The sequence below is a fragment of the Micromesistius poutassou genome (genome assembly GCF_964030765.1).
Source record: "Micromesistius poutassou genome assembly, chromosome: 7".
NCBI lineage: Eukaryota > Metazoa > Chordata > Actinopteri > Gadiformes > Gadidae > Micromesistius > Micromesistius poutassou.
Genome location: NC_140277.1, coordinates 13,252,964 through 13,264,037, shown reverse-complemented (window position 1 = coordinate 13,264,037; position 11,074 = coordinate 13,252,964). Strand labels below are relative to the sequence as shown.

The 11,074-nt window shown below is 44.0% G+C and overlaps 1 protein-coding gene across 1 annotated transcript in view; it reads right to left on the bottom strand.

The window, feature by feature from the left end:
* The window catches only part of khdrbs2 (KH domain containing, RNA binding, signal transduction associated 2), a gene marked incomplete at both ends in the record, with an annotated part of 38,007 nt that extends 32,156 nt beyond the window's left edge, over positions 1 to 5,851 (bottom strand). Inside the window, one exon of the mRNA XM_084470403.1 lies at positions 5,761 to 5,851. Coding sequence (XP_084326529.1) covers positions 5,761 to 5,851 — 91 coding nt within the window. The remainder of the gene's footprint in view (positions 1 to 5,760) is intronic.
* Between the last annotated feature and the right edge of the window lie 5,223 nt (positions 5,852 to 11,074).

Below are 11,074 nucleotides of genomic sequence, written 5' to 3'. Positions count from 1 at the left end.
TGTGCAATTCTTTTGGTTTAATAATTTCAGAACATATTTTTGGAATGTGCCCGCATGTTCTTGGACTTTACTCCAAATATCTGCTGCCTGTTCTCTGCAATTTTGCTTATTTGTAAATGCAACCCAACAAAACTATTGACAAAAAACACTATAATGACTGCTAGCTTTAGTATTAGCAGCTCTTGCCCCTAAAATAGAATCAGTCATTTGTGTTTTTGGCAATAACATTACCATACACGAAAACGGCCTCTAGCTTGTAGACAGCATGAAACAAATGGGCTGGTGAATACAATAAAAAACAGCTTATTCTGAAAAACATGTAGCCGTTAGCAGAGAAACAAACTTCTTTCTTTATTGGTTTTATTTTTTTTTGCTCTATTCAAGCTAAGGAACGCGTCTGCTACTACAATTGTGTGCTGAAAAACAGTTGATGTTGAGACTTAGTAAAAAAACGTTTTGCTTTCTTTTTAAATAGTTTGGTGGACCTTGGAGCAATTATATGAAAACATTGTTTGTAGGAATCTTAAAAACCAGGCTCCATCATTGGTTTAAAAGAAGCACTAGGCCTATATTGTATTGAGAAAGGCAGAGCTTGCAATGAAAAAGAGTGATTAGGAGAACGCTGTGAGAGAAACCGCCAGACAATAAAGTGGTGCAGAATAAAAATGTCAAGCAACACATGCTTGCATTGCTCTTAAGCTTATTAAGTCAAGCCTAGAGACATGCTATCTAATTATTTATTCATAGCAAAACTGATGTCGAAAAAACATTGGGTTTGATTTCCCATTGTCCCCAAAATAAATCTATTTTATCATATGGATATGAAAAAGATATACACATCTTGCTGTAAAACGAATTATGTACTGGCAGAACAAAATATATGTATTTTCTTCAATAAAAGCCAGTATTGTTTATTTTGTTTCATTAAAATACACAATGAAATAACCGCTAGATGCTTAATGGTTATTCACTGAGAAGGTAAAGTATAATGGTGTTTACATAGGTCCTCCATAACTTCCCCTTTAAAGTCGCCCCATTTAATGTTATGGTTTTCATTCAAGATCAAATAAATAACCCAGCATGAATGCAATTACTGTCCCCAAAGTGAGATGTACCGTCTAACAACCACCTGACTTCCTAAACCTTTTGTTTAGGTTTGGACCTTGCCTTCAAAAAATGGTGTTTGTGGTTCATTGGTTCAATTACATTCCCTTGTTTAATGTCAAGGGTTAGTACAGGCAATATCCCATCACACACATGCCATCACATCTTGTTTGCTGGATAAATAAACCCCATCAAACAGGTACGGCTCATCATTTGATTTGGCCTGGATTACGGTTTTCCATTGTTCTTATACTCCATAGGATCTCTGACTGTGATAGCATATGCTAATAGTTCACATAAAAAAAGGGTTCCATTATAACTGGCTGGCCCCCCCCCATGAAAAACTTCATGCACCCAAACATGTTTGAGTGCAACTTTTCGTAACTCAACTACATCTGTCATTGGGAGCTGCATGGCGAGGAGAGGAGACGTGCTGGTGAATGCTGTGTAGCTGACAGATGTCATCACAGCGGGACTAACAGGGGCCACACTGGCTCTCGGAACATAATTAAGTCTGGGGAAAAAATTGCTGGTAATTCAACATATGCCGCATGCAGCCTGGTTCCTCCAATACTTTCAAGGCTGGGGAGAAAAGGCATTCAGCGTTTGAACTTGTATGTATTTACCACTACTGCTTTTGTTTATTCATTCAGCTCTTGCAGTATGCAGAAAGACTGTGAATTTTCTTAATGGAGGCGGTAGGGGAGTGGCTTCTTGCTCATGGATGTGAGACCGTGGACGTTAAATAGGGTTTGAACCAAGAACCTTTCAGCTTGGACTCCAGCTACCCAACCGCTGGACTTTCTATCCTATATATCTTTCCCACTAATATCTCTCTGTCTCTCATTGTAGGGATCTAATAATTAATTTAGCAATTTAAAACAACATAGGAACAATGAAGGGCAGACCTTTTTCTACTTTCTACTCTGCAATTATAGAGAATATAACAAAAGAGCTTTGCTTTTATTGCTAATGGGTTCATTAAGAATAATTTTATAGAAAGCTAATTCAAGTTCAAGGACATTATGATTTTATAATATTGAAAAAATGGTATGACAGTGATTGACTTTCTGCCTTTTGTCCAATAAAATGTGTAATTAACTCATTGTCAGATCACTGTATTATCATGACAATGAATGGCAGACAGGTCTGTTTCTGTGATTAACTTAGTGACCGATGCTTAACCTATCCTTACCTTGGTTGAATGCAATACCCCTGGCTATCCCCCACAATAAAACTGATAACTTTCATCAGTTCTTTTTGGACTTTCACCGGAAATGACTTTTGATTTTGTTTTAACAAAAAAAACAATGAACCCAGGGCAACTGACATTTTTTCTGTTAAATTGGATTTTCTATAAAAGAGAGAGAAAAACAAGCCTTGGGGTCAGAATCTAATGTTTTTATTCTTAAATGAGTCATTGGGTTGGGGAAGGGTGAAGTGGCTATAGGACTGTCAGACAGTCGGTGCCACTGGCCTGGTTTTTAAGCCTGTTAGGTCCAGTCATTCACCCCTTTTTTCCGCATGCACACACACACACACACACACACACACACACACACACACACACTGAGGCACACATGCCCGCCTGCCCCCAAACCGAAACACACACACACACACAAACACACACACACACACACACACAGGCATGCACGCAATCCCGACGACCCACACAGAGATGAACACACACACACACACACACACACACACACACACACACACACACACACACACACACACACACACACAGGCATGCACGCCAGCCCGCCGACCCACACACAGGTGAAAACACACACACACAGGCATGCACGCCAGTCTGCCAACACAAACACACGCACATACATACACACACAGGCATGCCCACTCATTTGCCCGCCAACACACACACACACACACACACACACACACACACACACACACACGTACACACATTCACAAACACACACACACACACACACGCACACACACACACACACACACACACGCACACACAGCCACTCAAGCCCGCCTACCTGCCCACACACACACACACACACACACACACACACAGGCAGCGCGCTTGCTTGCCCGCTACCAACACACACACACACACACAGGCCCACCTGCCCGCCAACAGCACACACACACACACACACACACACACGCACACACGCACACACACACACACACACACACACAAGGGTGTCACTTGTCATCTTTTCCTCAAAGGTACAGATTGGATGCTGGGTAGCTGGTTAGTTACCATAGTAACCAGGGAAAGTTATTTTGGCACTATAACTTCCACTAAGATTTAACACACATAGGCTCCCTCACATTGTGGTACACATTTTCCCCGTTAACCCTCGCTGCAACCAAGTTCAACCCAGGTCCAAACGACCCCAGGAAGGTGGAAAGGCACTGGTCAATCCCCCTCAATACCCTGGTCTGCATTCTGGTTTGATTTTCTCCTTGTGAACTTTGGTTTTCTAATCATAGCCTCTTAATTGCTAAATGGTTTCTGGGCCAAAACATGAGTTATGACAAAGCCGTGCAATTATAAGCTGTGAGTTACTAATACTTTGAAATGAGATTATGCATTGTCTGGGATTCCACATGATGGCTGCTACATTGAAGCCCTGCTATAGATGGTTCACTTTATTTGTCTGGAGGGCACAGAAGAAAGGCAATACTTTTATACTTTTATTAGAGTTTTTCGATTTTTCATGCAAAGCAAAATTATAAATAAATTATTCTAACTGATTGTTTATGCTATTGCATCTGGTAAAGGTTATATCTAAAATATTTTCCAGTGCACACTGAATAGTTAATGCTAAACCCATCATTACGCTCCCATTATTGATATTGATTGAACAAGAATGAAGAGAGAAGAATGCTTTCATGAACAGAGACTAATTCCTGTTTTGCTGAGAGACATTATTTGTCCTTTAGTACGCATCAGTGCATGATCTACAGTCTATGATGGAATTAAAATTCCTGTGAATCTTGTCTTTGTGAAACTCTAGCCAGCAATCTAATTTTGTTCCCCATATATTTCACACACATTTTCAAACACTCATCATAATGAAATCCATAACATAACATGAGAACCCCATCCCTGTTATTTGATCATTTGAGCATTTCTATTTAACTTTGCACGGACAAGACATTATCACATAAACCTAATTCAAAAACAACCCAATAAATCATGATCCCATAGTTGTAATACATAGTAATACAACACAAAACAACATTCAGGATTACAACACACACCACATGTACACTGTTTAATCAAAACCTTTGGGCAGAATAGTGTGTACACACACACACACACACACACACACACACACACACACACACACACACACACACACACACAGTGTATGTGCAGGCCCATAAAGAATATATAGACAACTCAGACTCATTCCTTTGAGGAACTTTCTAAAGTGATGTGTGAGCAAGAGCATTCCATTACAGTCATACGCCAGACTTATAATCAATAACTTGGATAGATTGGGGCCTCAGGTTCCTTTCACTCTGCTCCTTGCATTCCCTTTTCTGTGTGTAAAGACTGATTTAAATGTATAAGATGCAAGCATAAATGTCTGAGAATCCATATTAAGCCACGCGTGCGTCAGAGTGTGGTTGCAGAGGGGTCAGAGATCTTCTTTGTTGAAGACTATGGCAAATCTCAACCTAATAGTGAGCCAACTGCTTTAGAGTGGTTGCCAAAACAGGCTCCCTGGTGCTTTGCTCTGCTCTGCACAACATCGCAGGTACTATGTGGAACCCATCACGTAACCGACGTTTAGGATGAGTTCGTATCACGCTGACGTGCTGGTGTGTGGAATTTTCCTTCATGTGTCAATATTTGACGTCATTATGAAACGGTTGACATCATGTCAACAGTCCTCTTTTTTTTTTGCACCTTTACTCATGAACGAGATAACTACCTGTGCGTTTTAACATCATATTTATTGTAGGCCTGCTAAGTGCCTACAATAATAGTATTAGTCAATGTATGAGGTCCAGGTCATCAACCACGCCTAATATTGATCAGAAGAGTCAATTGCATGGAAACTTCAAACTGATGGTACAGAAAAACAATATAACATAAAATCAGCAGTGGTTAAGAAAGGTTTTTAGCTGATCTATAGATATAGATCTAAAACGTATTCAACAAAATGTCACACATTTTCGATCAGTCTTTTTACCATTGGAACTGGAACGAGACCAGACCACACTCGCCTTTTACGCTTCACCCAAACCCCAAGTGGTCTGGGGCGCTGTCCTAAATCTGCATATCTGACTCAATCTCCTACAGTCAATGTGCTTGACCTTGGAGGCTCAGAGTTAAAGCCCTACTTGACCCTTAAACAGTTTCATATCTAGCGTCAGACGGATCAGCCCACTCCAGTCGCTGCGTTGATTCAACGACAATAAGAAAAAAAGGAAGTTCAAACCGAGTTGCAGACATGGTTTCCCAACATCAATAAACCTACTTTTAACAAAGTCAAGGACAAAACCCCACGGCAGCTCCACTCTCAGCCATGAAACGACTGCAGTGACGGGGACGCGGTTGAAGTTGCAGGGTGATTGATACGCGCTGTACCAACATTACGCACACCAAGGACGCGCGCATGACAAACCCGATAAAGAGAGTTGCGGTGGTCGTCCTACCTTCGGCGAGCAGGCGCATCGCGTGAACAAAGGACGGGTCAAGGCTGTCCTTCTCCGCCATCAGTTCAGGTAAGACTTTCTCCCGATGCATGGTTCTCGGTCGTACAGTAAGAGCCGTTCGGCGCGGTGTGCAGGTGAGACACGACCCGGAGTACAATCGGTGGGGTTGTAATGTACAAATGCTTTCCTTTTTTAGGGGTTAACAGCGTGAAGAAAAAGGGACCCACGCAAAAAAAGCGGGGAGGGGGAAATCCAGATTCCAGTGAGGCTGCTCAGTTGAACGAGTGGTGGTTGTGGTTGTGATTTTAGAGGTGTGAGCAGCACATTTCGCTCCCCCCCTCTGCATGGACGGCACCCCGCTGGAGACTTGAGAGTCCCACACTTTGCGAGCGGTGTGTTCCCCCGCCCCTACCGCTCCTCATTGGCCACATCCAGGATCCACGGACGGGCGATGATGCCAAACAAAAGAGTCCCAGTGAGTGACTGAATACCTGCGCTCACAGACAAGTCTCTCTCACAACACATGATGGCAGAGAGGAAGATTACAAGTTGAGTCTGTGTATTTTGGTATAGCGAGTGAAAAAAGACTATCGACTGTCGTTGAATGTCGTCGAAATTGAAGGAAAGTCGTTTGGAACCTTATTGAAAGATAAGAATATGCTGTGAAAAAGGCCGTCTACTTGTGAGCACAACAAAATAGCAGACATTGTCTTTCAATATCAGCAATAAATAAAATCAGCCCTAGCCTCTCACAGTGATTATCACATGCGTAAATCGTTTTACTTATGCGTCGAGCAACTTTACGATACTTTACTATATGATGATGACCTGGGGAGCCTGATTAGTTTGGGATTGTGATCTGTGGTAGGAGGGATCATATGGACGAAGACGAAAGGTTCTAGTTTTAATGTCCACCACATACCTGTAAGCCATAGCATATTTGAGCCAGACCCCTGACTCCATAAGCCCCTGTGTCTGAATTCAGTTCCGTTGGCGGAAAGTGTCTCCCATAGTGAATAGTAATTGCAACAGGACTTTTGGCTATTGCACTTTGCAATTAGTGATAATTACCATGCATATGTGCCGGACCATTCAACCGGTGGGCCAGTGTTGTGATTCTTGGACACGGAGACAGGACACCAGCCTGTGGACCGCAGGAGGGTAGTACGCTGGCACTGCCTCGCGTTGGGTGCAGCTCTCACAAAACTGGGAAACATCAGAAAACCAGGCCAGTCGAACACAAGCTTCCGTCTCGCATTCCCCCAGGTGGGCTGCCCGGGGAATACTCTCTCTCTCTCTCTCTCTCTCTCTCTCTCTCCCCTCTCTCTCTCTCCTCCTCCTCTTGCCCACTCTCTCCCTCGCTCTCTCTTCCTCTCTGTCTCTCTCTCTCTCCAACTCTCTTTCTAGCTCTCTTGCTCTCTCTCCCTCTCTCTATTTATCTCTCTCTCTCTCTCTCCCCCTCTCTCCCTCTCTCTCTCCATCTCTCTATTTATCTCTCTCTTTCTCTCTCTCTCTCTCTCTCCCTCTCTATCTGTCATATGGGTGGGCAGGCAGAACTGTGTTGTGGCTACAGCTGTCACTGTTGTGAGAACCTCCTGAATGACATTCATTATCTGGGTTTGCCTCCCCCCTTGCTGTGAGCCGGTTGTCTATAAAATGCTGGGATGAAAGGCCATATTCTCAGCTACGTCACCATTGAGTCGTCCTCAGACGGGTTCGCAATCCACACGGTCCTCCATACATCCGGCCAGTTCTGTAGAGCTCTCCACTCCTGCATCCTTCCTTAGTATGTCCACGTACGTTGGCAATGTAGTGGACATACAGGAGTGGAGAGCTCTACAGGCGATGTGCGTGTGTTGGCTCCCAGAGCGCCAGCATTCTAGCTGGCTGGAAGTTCTTGGTGTCTGTGCCAGTGACCTGCAAGTTTCATCCTCCTGGACGCCACTTTGTCACACAGCCTTGGTAGGCCCCCATACAGATGCTTGTTGGTAATATGCTTGTTCTGGTTGATGTTCAGCATTACACGCAGCATTCTGGTCATGTAGTAGTAATCTGCCATTCGGTATACAGCCCCTTATGTGTGTGGACAATAGCCATGCATCAATAGGTCTGATATCTTATGGTCTATGTAATTCTGGTCTACTTAAGGTTAAGAGGTTTTCCACCTCGGTCGTCTCCCTGCATGGCCTGACCAGCATCCAACGGAAAAGGTGAACAGTGGTGGAGGGACAGGTCGGTCGCTTTGGCTTGGAACAACGTAGCACAGGATTTAGTGTGTAGACACAGCAGGTAGCACAAGACCCACTACCCCCACCAACACCATCCCCACCAACACCACCACCCCCACACATAGGAGAGTGTTCAGGGGGATTTGGCTGAGAGAGGAGTTTCACAGGAGAGAGAGCGAGAGAGAGGGAGGATAGAGAGAGCGAGAGAGAGGGAGGATAGGCAGAGAGAGAGTGAGGGAGGGAGGATAGAGATTGAGGGAGGATAGAGAACGAGAGATAGGGAGGATAGCGAGAGAGTGAGAAAGAGAGGGAGGATAGAGAGAGAGAGTGTGGATGGAGAGAGAGAGGGAGGATAGAGAGAGCGAGAGAGGGAGGATAGAGAGAGAGCGAGAGGATAGAGAGAGAGAGAGCACGGATGGAGAGAGAGAGGGAGGATAGAGAGAGCGAGAAGATAGAGAGAGAGAGAAAGCGCGGATGGAGAGCGAGAGAGAGAGGGAGGATAGAGAGAGCGAGAGAGGATAGGGAGCGAGAGAGAGGGAGGCGAGTTGCTTTAGACTGCTTATCCTTTTTTTATTTTATTTTTTGCTGCTGAGATTAACACATAGCACCCCCCCCCCCTCACACACACACACACACACACACACACACACACACACACCCTGCAGTCCTTGGTACAATTCCAGCAGTAGGCGTCGGGGACCCTAGGGCCGTGGGCGCCGGGTCTTGTCAGCCTCCTAGAATACATCCCGCCAAGACAGCAGCTAGCGCAGCTGTACCTGCCGTCCCTGCCATGCCAGCACATCCTCTGTTGTCTCTCAATGAGGGAGCCGTAACGGCAACAGCGTGCATTGTGTGTGTGTGTGTGTGTGTGTGTGTGTGTGTGTGTGTGTGTGTGCACGCCCTCCACAGCCGAGCACACTGGCGGTGGAGTGAGGGTGAGGGAGGGACAGAGCACGGCATCTTGGGTAATCTGTCCTTATCTGACGCTGTGATGGAGGTGGGGGACAGGGGGGACAGGGACGATGACAGTGCTTCTGTTTCCGTGCATGGGGTTTGGTCTTTTTAAGTTGCTGATTTGTCATTATTATCGCCCTAATGATCGGAACTCAATGATTGTCTTTCTGATGAACGGCACCGATACATTAGATAAAGATCAATTCCGCTTGATTAATCCCAGACAGGAAATGTACGTGAACTTTACTTTCATGAAGCGACCATTCCTACAGAAGTTAGCTTAAAAAAGCCCTTCATCATCATGCTTCCTCCAATGTAACGCAAAGTTCAATCAAAGTTCAATCGAATCCAACATCATCTGATTCGGTCCGATCTCCCACTGTGGTTTAGTATATGAACCTAATCAGTGCTGGTTGGAGGCTCTGGGGGGATAGAGCAGGAGGGTCTATAGCTCCTGCAGGGGGGAGGATGATGAGCCATCCGGGGAGAGAAACGTCTGCTTGCACCGCAGTCTGCAGGAGATCCAAGGTGATGCTGGAGGGCTCTTAGCTGCCCTGTTCAAGCCTCTCTTTAGCCTGGTCCTGTTCTGTACATAAATACCACATGGACTGCGTGTAAAACTGCCAATACAACAATAAAACATCCCCTCCCACCGGACATTAGCCTGGACAGATTTGGTGCACAGTAAAAAGTAAATATGGGGAATAATAAATCACAAGCCTAACTTTGAAAGACAGGAACTCTTGTTGCCTCTGGTCGGCGTTCTCTTCTCCGCAGCGCTCTACAGGTGGAATCAGGGGAATTCAACCACCATGAAAGATTAATTGTGTCTGAATTGCTCTGAAATGTGCCTATAGCGCCGTAAGCAGTAGGCTACGTTACATTTTTTCAGTAATCCTATTATTTTATAAACCAAACAATTAACGAAATAGTGACTGTTTGGGCCATAAGCAGGGTTGAGCAGCACATTGGCCACGTTCTGCTCCATTGCTTACCTAAAAATGATTTTCGTGCAGTGGCGGTCGTGATGATGATGATGATGACGATGACGATGATGATTATGACCACGAAGATGACGATGATATTCATGTTGTGGGAATGATTTGAGACCTTGGAGCAGGTGCGCAATACCCAAAGGGATTAGAAATCTAAATGGCCTACTGGGCCACACTCATTTATAATACAGGAAATGATAACAGAATGGATCTAGTTTCAACTGTGAAATTTCACCTTGTTCATGTGATTTCAAACTCGGGAAATTCTTAGAAAAGCATATGAGTCATAATCATATATATATATATTTCTTAGGAGCCAGCGTTACCATTGTAAAGCGCTGACAGGTTAAGTTCCCCTGTCCATGGTGCTGGAGCCGTCCTTGGTGTTACTTGATTCATTTGAGTCGAATACATGTGTTCTTTATTCCCTGTTATGAACACTGTAAACGTCTCCAAATGGAAACGCAGTTTACCGCTGTAGATGCGTTTATCAATGTTTATTTGATGTGGACATAGCAATTACATTGGACAAACCAGATGCATTGTTTGGGTGTTTCAGCACACGTGTTAATTCGCAACACTTGTCCACAGGCGGCTTTTGAAAAGATAGAACAAATAAAATAGAAAGAAAGGAAAGAGAAAAAAACAACAACAAAATAACAACAACAAAATGCAAGCATTACAAATAAACGACGGACAATACGGCAAGACTCATGGAAAATTCACTCAAGTTAGACGTCTTCTGAAAAATGAGTTTATGAAGCAAATTCAAAAGGTTCTTACAGCACTCTAGTGGTCAAACGAGAGAGATACAAAATAAAATACGAGAATCCGGTCAATTTATGCAAATGATATTCAGCTCCATCTTGTTTTTAATTTCACTGTGTCTGGAGTGTAATGAAGGATTGTAATTGTGGATTGTATGAAGCATACGATCCAAGTTATTTCCATATTTATTGTAGGCGTTTCATGAGGGTGTTAACTTTTTACTTTACTTCCAGCAGAGTTGCAAATGTGAAGCATCTCCCAAAAACTAAGTTACGGTTAAAAAGTTTTTAGGTGAACAAGTGGCTATATTTAAGAGCTTTGCAAATGTGACGTTTGCTTGTAGCCTAGGCCTACTTGTGGTAGAGATGC